At 41.5% G+C, this 15,825-nt stretch overlaps 1 protein-coding gene across 1 annotated transcript in view; it reads left to right on the top strand.

Moving 5' to 3' along the window:
* The window catches only part of LOC109936326 (contactin-associated protein-like 5), a 767,761-nt gene that overhangs the window by 279,004 nt on the left and 472,932 nt on the right, over nt 1–15,825 (top strand). Inside the window, exons 4-5 of the mRNA XM_048599257.1 lie at nt 1,417–1,620; nt 2,664–2,848. Of these exons, the coding sequence (XP_048455214.1) occupies nt 1,417–1,620; nt 2,664–2,848 (389 nt within the window). The remainder of the gene's footprint in view (nt 1–1,416; nt 1,621–2,663; nt 2,849–15,825) is intronic.

The following is a 15,825-nucleotide window of genomic DNA, read 5'->3' as shown; positions in this document are numbered from 1 at the left end:
TTCTCAGCAGTAATATTAATAGCAGATTTTCACCAGGAGTACAGTCCCCACAGAATACATCCACGAGGGAGCAAGGACTGACAAAAAACACAAACACAGCTGTTAATGTTATAGGCAACAGCAAATGCACCAGAGAAAAGCAAAAACTCCAAAACCAGCTAAGAATCCAGCACTCTGCAAGGCTGCAGAGCATATTACTCAATGTAATCCACATTCTAATTCATTGTAGTCTCAATATCAGCCCATTCAGTATTTGCATTAACATTATCATCAGAGCTGCAATCTGCTGTCTCTAAATGCTCACTCCTAAATGATTATTTGTATTATATTATCCTCACTCTCACTATCTTCACTCACAATCCTTACTTTCACAGTCTTTCCTTTCATAATCATTTGCACTCTTCTTTTAATTCATTCATGAGATGTGACATCACTGGCAAGGCCCTTATTTATTGCCCATCCCAAATTGGCCCTAGCCTGAGTCATTTTGCCAGGCCGTTTCAAGGGCATCTAAGAGTCAACTATATTGTTGTGGATCTGGAGTCACATACTGGAAAGCCCAGGCAGGGTGGCAGATTTTCCTCCCTAAGGAACCTTAGTGAATTAGGTACATTTTTACAATGATCGATGACCATTAATAGTTGCCGTTTCATAAATTAGCTTTATGTTCCAGATCTATTAATTACTGCTGCAGCGGAACATGTCCTTAGAACCTTCCTCCACCTATCTCGACTCCATTTTCTCCCCCTTGGTCTAGGAACTCCCCACCTACGTCTGTGACACCACCCACGCCCTCCACCTCCTCCAAAACTTCCAATTCCCTGGTCCCCAACACCTCATCTTTACCATGGACGTCCAGTCCCTATACACCTGCATTCCCCATACAGATGGCCTAAAGGCCCTCCGCTTCTTCCTGTCCCGCAGGCCCGACCAGTCCCCCACCACAGACACCCCCATCCGCTTAGCCGAACTCGTCCTCACCCTCAACCACCCGTGTCCCCAGAACATTAGCATGTGAGTCACCACATTGTCAAAATCCTCAATTATCTTCACTCTTATCTTTATCTTCTTTTATCCTCATTTTCATAATGGTCACTGTGAAAATCTTCTGTTTGTCCTCACTTACATTATCCCCATCCTTAGTACTCACAATGCTATGATAAAAAGTGTGAAAGGGTAAGATATGAGTTTGTTTTCTGTGTGAAGCTAACTAACATCCATGAGAGCATTTCAAATTGATTCCTCCCATAATCTTTGTTCCTAATCAAGCAGCATATGTATGCCTTGTGTGCATCTCTGATAATTCTGGCATTTAGCTTCACACAGAAAACAACTGGGAGGCTGGGTTTCCAATAACTGCCCTGAAATATGTACAGCTTATTTCTGAGAGATGACAACCTAGGTTTGCTTTCACAGAATCGGATGTTGCTGACTTTGATGGGAAGAGCTCCATGCTCTACAGATTCAACCAGAAGAGCGTGACCACTGTAAAGGATATCATCTCCCTGAAGTTCAAGACAATGCAAAGTGATGGAGTGGTTCTGCACGGAGAGGGACAAAGAGGAGATTACCTCACCCTGGAACTGAAGAAGGGCAAACTCTCATTAGAGATCAGTTTAGGTATGGATTGTGTTCCTTTCTGTTTTAAAGTCGGGGCCGGCACAGCAGTTAGCGCTGCTACCTCACAGAGCCGGGGAGCCAAGTTCAAATCCATCCTTGGGCGACTGTCTGCGTGCAGTTTTCACATTCTCCCATGTCTGCGTCGGTTTCTGCTGGGTGTTCTAGTTTCTTCCAATATCCAAAGATATTCAGGGTATGTGGCCAGGGATGTCACATCCAAGGATGTGAAGGCCAGGTGGAATAGTCATGGGAAATGCAGTGTGAGAGGGAGGTGGGTCTGGGTGGAATGTACGTCAGGGGGCCAGTGTAGACTCGATAGGCTGAATGGCCTGTTTCTACACTGTAGGCATCCTATGAATTAGAAAAAACAGCTACTGTGCTAACTGAACACTACAGCATTTATTGACAGCAGAGGAATCATTTCATACTGTTGATAAACAAATGAAAATGTAAAGCTATCATTTTTTTTACTGGAACCAATAGGTTTCAATGACTGAAGAAATCAAATTATGTTTTTGTTTTCTCACACTTTCCACATTTGTGGATTGCAAAATTTTATTTATTTATACTATACAGGCACAACATACAGATGCCATAGAATCCCTAAAGTGTGGAAACAGACCATTTGGCCCAACAAGTCCACACCACCCCTCTGAAGAGCATCCCACCCAAACCCATTCCCCTACCCTTGATTTCCCACGTCTAACCCAAACATCCCTGGTACTACGGGCAACTTAGCATAGTCAATCCACTTACCCGTACATGTTTGGGCTGTGGGAGGAAACCAGAGCAAACCCATGCAGACACAGGGAGAATGTGCAAACTCCACACAGACAGTCACCTGAGGGTGGAATTGAACCCGGGTCCCTGGCACTGGGAGGCAGCAGTGCTAACCACTGAGCCACCGTGCTGCCTAGGTTCACTGCTTACTTTCCTCTTGCAGGCACCATCTCACACCTGCCCAGATTAAACTCCATCTGCCATTTCTCTGCCCAACTTTCCAATTGATCTGTGTGAGTTAATTCTATTATGTTGGATCCTAGGTGACGCAACGCTTCAAGCGATTAATGGCCGTTCTTCTGTCGTACTGGGCAGTCTCCTTGATGACCAACACTGGCATTATGTTGCAATTGAACGTAATAAAAAGCAAGTGAATTTTACTGTGGATGCAGACACACAACACTTCCAAGCCAATGGGGAGTTTGATGTCTTGGATATTGACTATGAGGTAAAGACATTATCCTAAAGATTGAACAATGTCACCCTTCAGAACTTTCCATTGTTTTAATTTGTGTCACACTTATGGTAGCCTTGAAGATTAGAACAATGTCACAAAAGCTGTAAGGACATGCACATTATGGTTCAGATGCTCAAGGCTTAAGAGGCAAAGAGAAACATGGGACTTTGTGGCTCTATTAAGTCTGCTGCTTTCTAATTAATGAAGATACCTACCCTATTCTTCATCAACAAAAGCAAAGAACTGTGGCTGCTGGAAATCAGAAATCAAAACAGAAATTGCCAGAAAAATTCAGCAGGTCTGGCAGCATCTGTGGAGAGAAAGCAGAGTTAAAGTTTCTGATGCCATTTCTCAAGAAGCTGTGGAGAGAAAGCAGAGTTAAAGTTTCTGATGCCATTTCTCAAGAAGCGTCAGTGGACCCGAAAAGCTAATTTTGCTTTCTCTCCACAGATGCTGCCAGACCTGCTGAGTTTTTTCCAGCAATTTCTGTTTTTGGTCCTTTTCATCAGATTGGTCAATGCTTTCTCAATGTAGAAACCAATCAGTTTCCCCCTGAGCTGTCTGCTATAATTGGCTTCATTGACAGCGAGGTTGACTTGTCAGAGTCTATTGATAATGTGTTGTCGGGGTTTAGATTTAGATTCAGATTTAGATTTAGATTTAGATTTATTGTCATGTGTACTCAAGTGCAGGGTACAGGAGTACAGTGAAAAGTGTACAATGTCACCACACACAGCACCATCATAAGTGCAAGGTACCTAGGTACAAAATCTTAGTTACAGAAGTAGAAAAATAAAGGAATAAGTTAAAAAATTCAGAACTACAGTCTTAGAGACATAGAGGTGTACAGCACAGAAACAGACCTTTCAGTCCAACTTGTCAATGCTAACCAAATATCCTCAATAAACGTAATCCCATTTGCCAGCATTTGGCCCATTTCCTTCTAAACCCTTCCTATTCATATACCCATACAGATATCTTTTAAATGTTGTAATTGTACCAGCCCCCACTTCATCTGACAGCTCATTCCATACACACATCACCCTCTGCCATGAAAAAGTTGCCGCTTAGGTCCCTGTTAATTCCTTCCCCTCTCATCTTAAACCTACGCCCTCTCGTTTTAGACTCCCCTACCCTGGGGAAGAGACCTTGTCTCTTCACCCTATCCATGCCCCTCATGATTTTATAAGCCTCCATAAGGTCATCGCTCAGCCTCCAACGTTCCAGGGAAAATAGCCCCAGCCTATTCAGCCTCTCCCTACAACTCAAACCCTCCATCCTTGGCAACATCCTTGTAAATCTTTTCTGAACCATTTCAAGTTTCACAACGTCCTTGCTATAACAGAGAGACCAGAATGTCAGTCTTCTTCGTATAAAAGTAGAAAAATGAAGAAATAAAGCTTAAAAAGTCAAATATTACAGTCCTTTCTTAAGTCATGGGCCTGCAGATGCTCCAAATTGGGTTTTCCCCAAAAGGGCTCTCTATCTCTCCAGCGCTGGACATATTTTCCCCTGCACTGGACTAAGACCCACCTGTCCTCGCTAGCTGCTGTTGCCACCGAACACAATTGCTGACCTTCATTGAGCACACCAGGCCTGGCCACTGCTCGCAAGGCCTCGGCCCCGACTGCCGCTTTGCTGTTGACCGTCATTGCTTCCGTGTCATTGCCACTTTGACCATCCCGGTTCATGCTAGGCCCCAACCTTCTGTCATAACAGAATGCATAGGTGTGTTTCTCATTCTTTGAAAAATGTCTATTTGACATCTCTATTGCAAGAGCCAATTACATGAGAATCCACCGTTTCACAGACATTGCAGCTCAGCGAATCAAGCCTAACTTTGACCAATATTTGTAATATTCTTGGTCTACTTGTGCTCCTAAAGAATACTGACTTTATTTAAGTGGCATCTTATTGCGTCTCAAATTTGGCATGAGGCCACATTACAGAGTAACATCATGTGATGTTACATCACCTCCTGTGATAGTATATACCATAATTAGCATATCACCCAGTCAGATGTTATCCCTCATACTCTAATACTAAAATCTTCCCAAGCCTGAAGACAGACTATCTGGCCATTTTTAAACTGTGGTTTGTAGGAACTTGTGGTACAAAAATCCACTGCTGTGTTTCCTCTCAGAGATTGTACTTCGAAAAATATTTAATTGACTGTAAAATGCATTAGGAAATACCAAGGCTCAAGGGCAGAGGGAAATAAAAGTCCTCTGTTTTCTTTGCTTTTGTAAGAAGCCGAACCTCCTAAATATTTAAAAACTGTGATCTTTGGTGCTCATGTATTCACAGGAATGAACATTGTGTTCCAGTCAGCTTTCTCACCTCCCTGTGTAATCGTAAAAAATTTAATCAGATCCAACTGAAAGCTTTTCTTTTCCAGAGAAAATGACCTGTTTAAGCTTTCCTGAAAATTTTAATCCTCAAAAGCCGAAATCATCTCTATGGTCGCCATTCTCTAGGAGAGATGTAGTTAAACATGAAAGGGTTCAGAAAAGATTTACAAGGATATTGCTAGGACTGGAGGATTTGAGTTATAGGGAGAGGCTACTTAGGCTGGGGCTTTTTTTCCCTGGAGCATTGGATGCGGAAGGGTGACCTTATAGAAGTTTATAAAATCATGAGGGGCATGGATAAGGTGAATACCTAAGGTCTTTCTCCGCGGGTGGGGATGTCCAAAACTAGAGGGCACGGGTTTAAGGTGAAAGGGAAAAGTTTAAAAAGGACCTAATGGGTAACTTTTTCACACAGAGGGTTGGGCCTGTATGGAACGAGCTACCAAAGGAAGTGGTGGTGGCTCATACCATTACAACATTTGAAAGTCATCTGGATAGGAATATGCATAGGAAGGGTTTAGAGGAATGTGGGCCAAATGCTGGCAAATGGGACTAGGTCATATGTGACATGTGAACTTTTATGCCTACTTACGAATGGCTATATTGTACCATCTTACACTGTGTCCCAACTTTTAAAATGACTTACAAAAGTATGGAACCCATTTGTATCCCAGGGACTGCCCGTAAAGGGGAACAACAATTTATACCGCATGAAAAGACAGTACTGACTTACTGACAGTCAGTAAGTCGACTTGTCAGTTATCATTTAATTGGTCCATTCTCCATGGCCATGCCTCTGCTGGTCGGAGTCACTTCATTGGCACTCTGTTCTCGTGAGGTACAAAATATCATTCCCCTCTATATTGTTATTCTTGCAAATGTCCTGATAAGTGTTAGATACAAACTTCCAGCAAAGTGAGTCCTTTTTTTGGCAATACATACATTTCAAAACCCATATTTATGATGTAATTATGTTCAAATAAATAGAGTTTATAGCTCAGAAACATGCCATTCAGCTCGACTATTTAGAGCCAACATTAAGCTTTTTCCACTCCTCTAATCTTAGTAGCATATTGTTCTGTTCATTGATTGCTGACTTGTTTAGCTAGTTCCCTTTAACTGCATTTCTCTCATTCACCTCAACTTTTTCAGTGGTAGAGAATTCCATGCTCTTTGCACTCTCTAGGAAAAGGGCTTTCTTCTGAATTACCTGTGGGATTAATTACAGACTATCAGGAATTAATGAATCCAAGGCTGGATTTTATGGTACCAGACATACATGTGGCTTGTATTCCACTGCAAGGAAAGGTGGTGGTGTCCTTATCATATCATTGAACTAGCTATCCAGAACCCAGGCCAATGGAGATGGTGAAATTTGAATTCAACAATAAAAAACAATCTGAAATAAAGAACTTGCCTAATGGCACTGTTGGTTGTTGTAAAATAACATCTGGTTCAATAATGGCCATTAGGGAAGCAAATCTGCCATCCTTATCTGATCTGGCCTACATTTTACTCCAGACCCACTGTAAAGTGTTTGACTGTCAACTGTGCTGTGGTCTACAGTCTGTGGACGAATAAATGAAAAAAGTCAGATAGTAGCCCACTCGCAGAAAGAATGACTGCCTTCTGCTTTGCTATCAGTTAACAGACAATTGGCCATTAAATAGGCTAGAGATGGGACTTTTACCCTCTCGGCAGGGAGTTCAACCTCAAAGAGATGCCAGGTAACCAGATAACAAGGTGTAGACTTGGATGAACACAGCAGGCCAAGCAGCATCAGAGGAGCAGGAAGGCTGACGTTTCGGGCCTAGACCCTTCTTCAGAAAAAAGTGACCAGATGACTGGTTATGCTCCCTACAGTGTCATGTCGAAGCAATGGTCTCTGCTGGTACTGCAGGTAGTCCCAGTGGAGATCATGACTGAATCTGATATCAAGGATTTCAATGCTCCCCAATTTTGTTTTTGCATCCTATTTGACCAAAGGGGCATAACCATAAAGCTTTATCTTAACCACAACAAAGGTAAAATGCTGTGAATCTTGGATATCTTAAGTGAAAAGTGTAAAGGCTAGAACACAATGACTGCTGCATGTTCCTAGTTATTTCTGTTTCCATTTCAGATCATTTTCTTGCCCAGTGAGAAGTGATCAAATACTAATGTTCGTCCAACGAGCTCAGGAGTATTAAAACCAGTTGCAACATTTCAATTGTTTCCTCATTAGAGACCAAGGAAGGAAGCCAGAATCAGGCCAACTCCTGAAGGAAGGACCAACCTGTTTCCAGGACATCTAATAAGGATTTCACCTCATTGTACTGGCATTTAGACAATACTGGTAGTTTCCACAAACAAAATGCTGCCCTTTGTTCAGAAAAGCATTCTGTCTACCACGTACTTGTGCAACATTGCATATAATTTCTTTGCGAGTGCAATGCCAATTATGGTGGCCATGGACTCCAATTCAAACACGTGTGTTCATAATAGGAGGAGTACAATCTGTATTCAACAAGCCCACACTTACCTAACCCTAACAAAACACCTTCTGTTAATTATGATTTTGTGATTGGATAGCACTTGCTGAATAATCCTGAGTGCATGAATAACTTAAAGAAAAACTAACTTAAAATATATCAGTTGAGCTTATAAGATAGGTCATTTATGCTGCCTGTAAATGATGTGATATGCAGAGATCCATAATCTGCAAGCAAAAGGAATATGTTCAAACTTTATTTGTGTTTTTTTTTAAATTACCATGTTATTTGGGGAGCCTAACACTTTGTAATGCCTCCTCATTGGCAATGCGTCAGCTAATTGTTATCCTGTCAATAAATCAGTACCTTATTTTCATGCAATATAAATTATTGTGGTAATTTAAAATTTGGCATTCTTACATTTGTCCTGTTGAGTGGGGCAAAGGGAATTGGGGGGTACTTGTGCATGAGACACAGAAAGCTGGCACACAGGTGCAGCAGGTAATCAGGAAGGCTAATGGAATGTTGACCCTTATTTCAAGGGGGTTGGAGCATAAGAGTAGGGAGGTCTTATTAACAACTGTACAAGGTACTGTTGAGGCCACATTGAGACAACTCAGGAAAGATATTATTTCATTGGAAGCAGTTCAGAGAAGGTTCATTAGAATGATCCCTGGTATGCAGGAATTGTCTTATGAGCAAAGACTAAACGGGTTGGGACTCTACTTATTGGAGTTTAGAAGAATGAAATGTGATCACATTGAAACATATTGAATTCTTAAGGGGGTTGACAAGATAAATACTGAGAAGGTGTTTCTCCTCATGGGAGAGTCTAGGACCAGACACCAAATTTTCAGAATTAAGGGGTGCTAATTTAAGACTGAGGTAAGTCTTTGAAACACCTTGCCACAGAGAGCAGTGGGGCAGAGTGCTTGTGCGCAATTAAGGCTGAGGTAGACAGATTCTTGATCATTCGGGGAATCAAGAGCTACAGGGAAAGGACAGGAAATTAGATGTGAGGAGTGTTGGATCAGCCACGATCGTATTGAAAGGCAGAGCAGGCTTAAAGGATCAAATCACCAACTTATGGTCTTATAGAGTGCAAGACAGAAAGCATTGGCAACCTATCTCGCTTTTCGATAAGATTGAGATTGATTCACTCCAGCCTAACGGTTGAAAACCTTAGTGTAACTGTGGTTAATTTGCTGTTTTGTTCATATTGCTATCATCCCCGACACACTGTATTCCTTTGATCTGTTCATGGCCACTTGTAAAGTCAATTGCATTATCTTCCAGGTTGCTTCCATGCTGACTTTTAAAATATTTCCTCTAGCCTGTTTGAGCTCACAGCCAAAAAGCAATGTGAAATGTAATGCTGAATTTAATGGTGGCAATGGGTTCTCACCCACCTCTTGGAAATTGGGTGGGAGATCCACACCTCATTTGTGGTGGATCCTCAACACATTTATATAATGTCAAGGACTTAACAGGCAATCACAGGTGCTCATGTTCTTCCAGATGCTAGTTGGTTGTGATTCGGACATTCTTGCCTAAGGATCTTTGGTGTAGTTCTGCATTACATCTTGTGGTGGACATGTGCTACTGCTACTGTGCGTTGGTGGTCAAAGGAGTGGATATTTGTGAGCGTAGTGCCAATCAAGTGGGTTGCTTCGGCCTGGATGGTGTCTAGCTTCTTGAGCCTTGTTGGAGCTGCACCCATCCAGCCCAGTAGGGAGTATTCCATCAGACTCCTGAATTGTGCTTTATAGATGGTGGACAGGTTCTGCAGGGTCAGGAGGTGAATTACTTGCTGCAGGATTCCTAGTCCCTGACTTGCTTTTGTAGCCACAGTATTTACATGGTGAGTCCAGTTCAGTTTCTAGCCAATGGTAACCCCTAGGATATTGATAGTGAGGGATTCAGTGATGGTAAAGCCTTTGAATGTCAATGGGAAACAGTTAAATTATCTCTTATTGGAGATAGTCATTTGTTGGCATTTTGTATGGCATGAGTGTGTGGAAAAAATGTTGTGACTCTGCTTGGCAATTATTCTGCTGTCCTCGGCATGCTGTATGTACAGGGATCATATGATCACTGTAAGTTTGAATCTTACACTTTTATCTAAGTGTCAGCTTTGTTAGGTTTTATTGGAGGGTTTCTCAGAGTGAGATTCTCATCCAAATATCCTCAATAAATCTAGTCCCATTTGCCAGCATTTGGCCCATATCTAAACCCTTCCTATTCATATACCCATCCAGATGCCTTTTAAATGTTGTAATTGTAATAGCCCACACCACTTCATCTGGCAGCCTATTCCATACACACACCACCCTCTGTGTGAAAAAGTTGCCACTAAGGTCCCTTTTATATCTTTCACCTCTCACCTTAAACCTATTAGAATGTGTTTTACTGTTTTAAACAAACTGACCCACACTGTTAATTAATTCCTGAAGTGCAACTGATTATCAGACTATTAACATGACACCACAAGTAAGGGACACTCAACTTACATTCCCATTAAATTGTCCTACAGTCAGAAAGAGACCACACAGTGGGAGAGAACAGGTTGCAAAATCTCAACTGCTAGTAAAAAATTAGAATGTTACTGAAAAGATTTCTGTAATATTTCACCTTGCACCCATCTAGGACCTATGCAAGAATGTCAAATTTTAAGCCCTCAATATTATGGTACAGGACTGTCTGGTTAGCAATACAGTACAATATGCAATACAGTACAATACAATGCTTTGGAAAATGTCTCTTTTCAGCATGAGTTAAAGCAGGCCACACACAACAAAAAAAATTAGAGGAAGCATTGATTAACATGGATGTTTTTTCTTAAAAAATTCAATCTGGGAAATGATCTATTTGTTAGTGCCTATCAGCAATAAAAACTGCAACGTATGAATGTTTCAGGCTGAAATAGGTGAGATTTTGGTGTGTTTTGTTAAATGTTATTGTGTTTTCTAACCAGAGCAGCTGCTGTTTTCACCTGACCAGCTACAGGTCTCTGCAGAATTAATGTTTAGCACCATGCTCATGGTGCTGATAGGTAAAGTAAAGTGTATTTTCTCAGTTATGTTCTGGAGCGAAGTCTGAACAGAATTGAGAAAGCATTGGATCTTGTGCTTTGAAATGTCGAGCTGCCTGCATTTTATGATATCCAGAGATGAAATGACTGAAGCCATGGTTACTGAACACACGCATTGCAAAATCAGCAAACTTCACGACATGTTCGAGATTCAAGGAATAAAAAGCTTTCCACAAGCAGATATTCAGAAAGTTGACATAGGAAAAACAGTTACTGCTGCCTCAAAATAAAAATATGTTCAATTAACACCTAATTAAAACCGAGAATGAACAGAAACAATCAAATATGGTTGTGCAATAATTAGACTTTGCAAAGAGCCTGCAGTGGGATGTTGATGGTGAAGTGGATGGGTGGAAATTTGGCAGATCGAATATAATGTGGGAAGATGTGAAGGTGTCCACTTTGGCAGGGAGATTAGATATTTAAACGGAGTGAGTCTGCAAACACCTTCAGTGCAGACACATTAGGGGGATTTAGACTGAATTGCGAAATGCCAGCATGCAGGTGAAGCATGTAGTAAGGAAAGCAAATAGAACACAACTTTATTGATAAGGGGTGGAGTGTTCAAGTAAGGAAGTCTTGCTACAATTATACAGGGCATTATAGAGACCACATCTGAAGTACAGTGCACAGTTTTGGTCTCCTTACTTGATGAAGAGTTGTTCTTGCAGTGGCATCAATTCAGAAACAGGTCACTTTGTTGATTCCTGGGACAAAAAAATGTTGTTTTATGAAGCTAGGTTGATTGGATTGGACCTATACTCATTGGGGTTTAGAAGAATGAGAAGTGACTTTGTTGAAACATATTAGATTCTGAAAAGGCGAAGTGGATTGATCCCCTCATGACAGAGTCTAGAACTGGGTGAAGCACAGTTTAAAATCAGTGGTCTCCTACTTAAGACTGCGATGAGGTGAAATCTCTTCTTTCAGAGGGTCATTAGCCTGTGGAATTCTCTTAGTCAGAGAGCAGTAGGTAATAGATCAATAAAGATACTCAAGGCCAAGTTAGGCAGATTTTTGATTGGCAAAAGAAGTCAAGGCATTCGGGAGGCAGGCAGGAAAGAAGCCATAATCAGATCAGCCATGATCGTATTGAATGCTGGTCCCAGCTCAAGGGAGTGAATGACTCCTACTCCTTTCTCAATTTCGTATAATCGTATTGTCAATTGATTGGGACATTTTTTAATTCATTTGTGGGATGTGGGTGTCGCTGGTTCGGCCAGCATTTATTGCCTGCCCCTAGTTGCCCTTGAGAAGGTGGTGGTGAGCTGCCTTCTTGAACTGTTGGAGTCCACCTGCTGTAGGTTGACCCACAATGCCATTAGGGAGGAAATTCCAGGATTTTGACCCAGTGACATGTCAGAGAGATCACAATGTCAGATTAATGCAGCAGTGTTACACTCAATTAACCTGGGCGGTCAGTGAGAAACTTCACAATGTTTTATATTGCTGCAGTTCCTGGCCATGTGCCTCATTAATGTTCCTCTCTATTTCGGCTTGACCATTCCAGCATTCCAACTTCTGACCTTGCACTTTGCATCACTTTAAGCTCATCCAAATAACTGCTGCCTAATATGCTCTCACCTTCCCTCCCTAAATTTATCTCCTCAATATCTCACTCCTCTTTTCAGAGACTCATTAAGACATTTCTCTTTCAGCAAGGCTTTGGCCAATTGTCTTCTCAGGTGGCTAAGTATCAAGTTTTGTTTGTTACTATAGAGTCAAGGGTTAATGCTCAATCTGTACATTGTAAGCACTGTCAGAATTTTTTTTTATTCATCCACGAGATGTGGGCATTGCTGGCTAGGCCAGCTTTTATCGCCCATCCTAACTGCCCAGAGTCAACCACATTATTGTGTGTCTAGAGTCACATATAGGCCTGTCCGGGTAAGGATGGCAGTTTCCTTCCCTGAAGGATATTAGTGAGCTGGTTGGGTTTTCCAACAATTGACAATAGGTACATGGTCATCATTAGACTCTTAATTCCAGATATTAAATGAATTCAAATGCCACCATCTGCTGTTGTGGGATTCAAACCCAGGTCCCCAGAAAATTAAGAACCAAAAGAACTGCGGATGCTGTAAATCAGGAACAAAAGCAGAAGTTGCTGGAAAAGCTCAGCAGGTCTGGGACCATTCTGAGGAAGGGTCACTGGACCCGAGACATTAACTCTGATTTTTTTCTTCACAGATGCTGCCAAACTTGCTGACCTTTTTCAGCAACTTCTGTTTGAGTTTCTCCAGAAAATTATCCGGGTCTCTGGATTAACAGCCGAGCGATAATACCAATAAGCTATTGCCTCTCCTTGATTGCTGTAAGAGATCACATGATGGACCTCAAAGTCTAAGCATGTAAATCAATGCTTCCCAATCATTTTTTTTTAATTTGTGACCCCACTTTGGTGCTGAAAAAGGTGCTGATACTGCAGGAATGTGGAGAGCAGGGTTGGGAAGAAGTAGGAGAAGGAGTGAAAGACCGGTGTAGCAATAAGGGGAGGCAGAGAGTGTAATCCATGGGGTTTTTCAGTGAGGAGCACCTACCATCTCATTAGGTTTTTTTTAGAACAGGAATCAGGGTGTGCAAGACTGAACAGTTAGACAATGCCCTCTGTGTTATAAAAACTGTACGTTTTACAGGAGCATTGGTCTTTGTTAGCACTCGGTCAGACATCCACAACAAACATTACCATACTGGAGGCCATAATCTCCAAAATGTTGGCTGCTGATCCCACTGGGGACTGCAGCCTTTTTGTTTGGGGATACACTTGTGTAAATAGTCCTTGAACGCTGAGGAAACAGTTCCCTTAAAAAGGCCTTAGATTCCAACAACCTCTCCTAAGTGATGCTGAGCAACCCAACCTCTTCCAAGACTCATTACCACAGTCACAGAATCACGCCATTATGGTGCAGAAGGAGGCCATTTGGCCACCTGTGTCTGGGCCAGCCCTTCAAGGGAGCACAACTGAAAGATAACTGCTCCTGTGAAATACCATGGGCAACATGATAATGGTCAGCTGACCTGTTTGTTGAGGGAAAAATATTAGCTGGGACCCCTGGGACAACGCAACTGCTCTTCTAGTGCCATGGTGGATTTTATATTCACCCAGCTGGGCTTTAATTTAACATCTCGCCATGAAAAGCTGACACAGTGCTCCCACAGTAATGCACTCAAGTGTCAGTCTGGCATTTTGTGTGAAGTCTCGAATGGGACTTGAACTGGGAACATTATGATTCAGTCATTAATGCGCTACCAAATGATCCAGAGTTTACACATTAGAAATTAAGTGTATCAAAAGGGTTCAAGTTCCCAAAGTCAAAATCATGGCCCGGGATAGTTGTAAAATCCTGCTGGGATTATGAGGTGCTTTGATATATTAAATAATGAGAAATTGGTTTTGAAAGCAGGAGAGTCTGAAACAGCTGAGAATTGGCTGAATGTCGACATGGTTGTGGGGATTGGTGGGGGAATGTGTATGGGGACAGGGGAACAAAGAGAAAGGGTTTTGTGCAAAAAGGAGTTTTGATCTGGAATGCTTAGAAGGATGGTGGAAGCAGATTCAATAGTAACTTTAGAAGGAAATGATAAGCACTTAAAGAGAGGAAGTAAAGTAGTGGGACTCTCATTGGATAGTTCCAGTACAGGCACAATGGGTCGAATGGCCTCCTTCTGTCATGTGCAATTTATTCTAAAAAAAACCTCAGTCTTTAAAGCCTTATGGTTGTTTGTCTTCATTTTGTCTTTGTCTTAATGATCTAATGCAAGTATTGTTGAAGGCTTAAGGCAGTTAAATGTAAAATTAGAGTTAAGAATTACAAAGGAAAATATGATTAATAGCTGAAAACTGACCTGCGACTAACTGCACTCCCTTCTCACTGTCAAGCTCAGCAAATTCTCTGAACCAACTTGTAAAGTGATGGTTCAGCCTTATTTTAACAAAAGAAAATTCTCACATTAGAGTCATGGCTGTTCTCAACAAGTTTATTTTTTATTGCAAAGGTTTTGATGCTGACAATGAGTTTGTAAGGAACTATGGTGATGTGGTAATTGTTGTTCCAGTTCATAAAACAAGGCAGAAAAGGATGGAACCAGATTCCATTCTTTGCACACTGTGACAGCTTTTATATACAGATACATAAATATGCATCTCTGAACCCAAAACAAACACAATTTCAGTCTGTTCCCCCATGTAAGAAAACAAGAGAATCCCTAGTTAATGCTCACCTCCAAAATATAATTAAACATTCTCATAAAGTACAAACAACAATGGAATTTATTTTGACCACTGTTTAGTGTAAACTTTAACCAGTTTAAAATAAACGACGCATCGCACGATTTGAGATGAACACCTTTCTGTAAAATATGTTATTTGCAACTTAAGTTTCTCTTCTTAATGCTTTTCAGTGCATATTCACCTTTTCACTTTTTGGTGTCCATGTCGGAAAAACTGCAAACTACCTTTATCACCTTCAGTTTTGTTTTCTTTTACCCTGGAGTTTATCTGAGTGACAGTTAATCTACAAGAGATGTGTCAATTTATTAAGGGGCTTAGACGGACAGTGCTGAAGTAAATGTTTTCCTGGCAGTTTATCAAGGTCAGGGGTCACTACCTGGCCATCTAGGACTGAAATGTGGAGAAATTTCTTCATTTGCCTTTGGAAATCTTGACACCGGAGAACTGTGCATGCATAGTCATTGAGTATATTTAAGACAGAGGTCAATAGGTTTTTCCCTCTTAAATGACTGTAGGAATGGGATTATAGTACAGCAAGATGAGTTTTGAGGTAGAAGATCAACCGGAATATTTGTAAATGATGGAGCAGGTTTGATGGACCAAATGGTGTACTTTTGCTCCTACTGTTGTTAGAGTTCCTATTCGAAGTTAAACAGGATAAATTATATAAATAAGAATGACATTCCGCCATCTGCAATCCGACCCCACCACCAAAGACATCTTTCCCACCCCACCCTTATCTGCTTTCCGGAGGGACCATTCTCTCCGTGACTCCCTTGTCCGCTCCACACTCCCCTCCAGCCCCACCACACCCGGCACTTTTC

The sequence above is a fragment of the Rhincodon typus genome, chromosome 7, assembly GCF_021869965.1.
Source record: "Rhincodon typus isolate 14 chromosome 7, sRhiTyp1.1, whole genome shotgun sequence".
Classification (NCBI taxonomy): Eukaryota; Metazoa; Chordata; class Chondrichthyes; order Orectolobiformes; family Rhincodontidae; genus Rhincodon; species Rhincodon typus.
The sequence above is the reverse complement of the archived record's forward strand: the minus strand, read 5'-3'. Positions and strand labels throughout refer to the sequence as shown.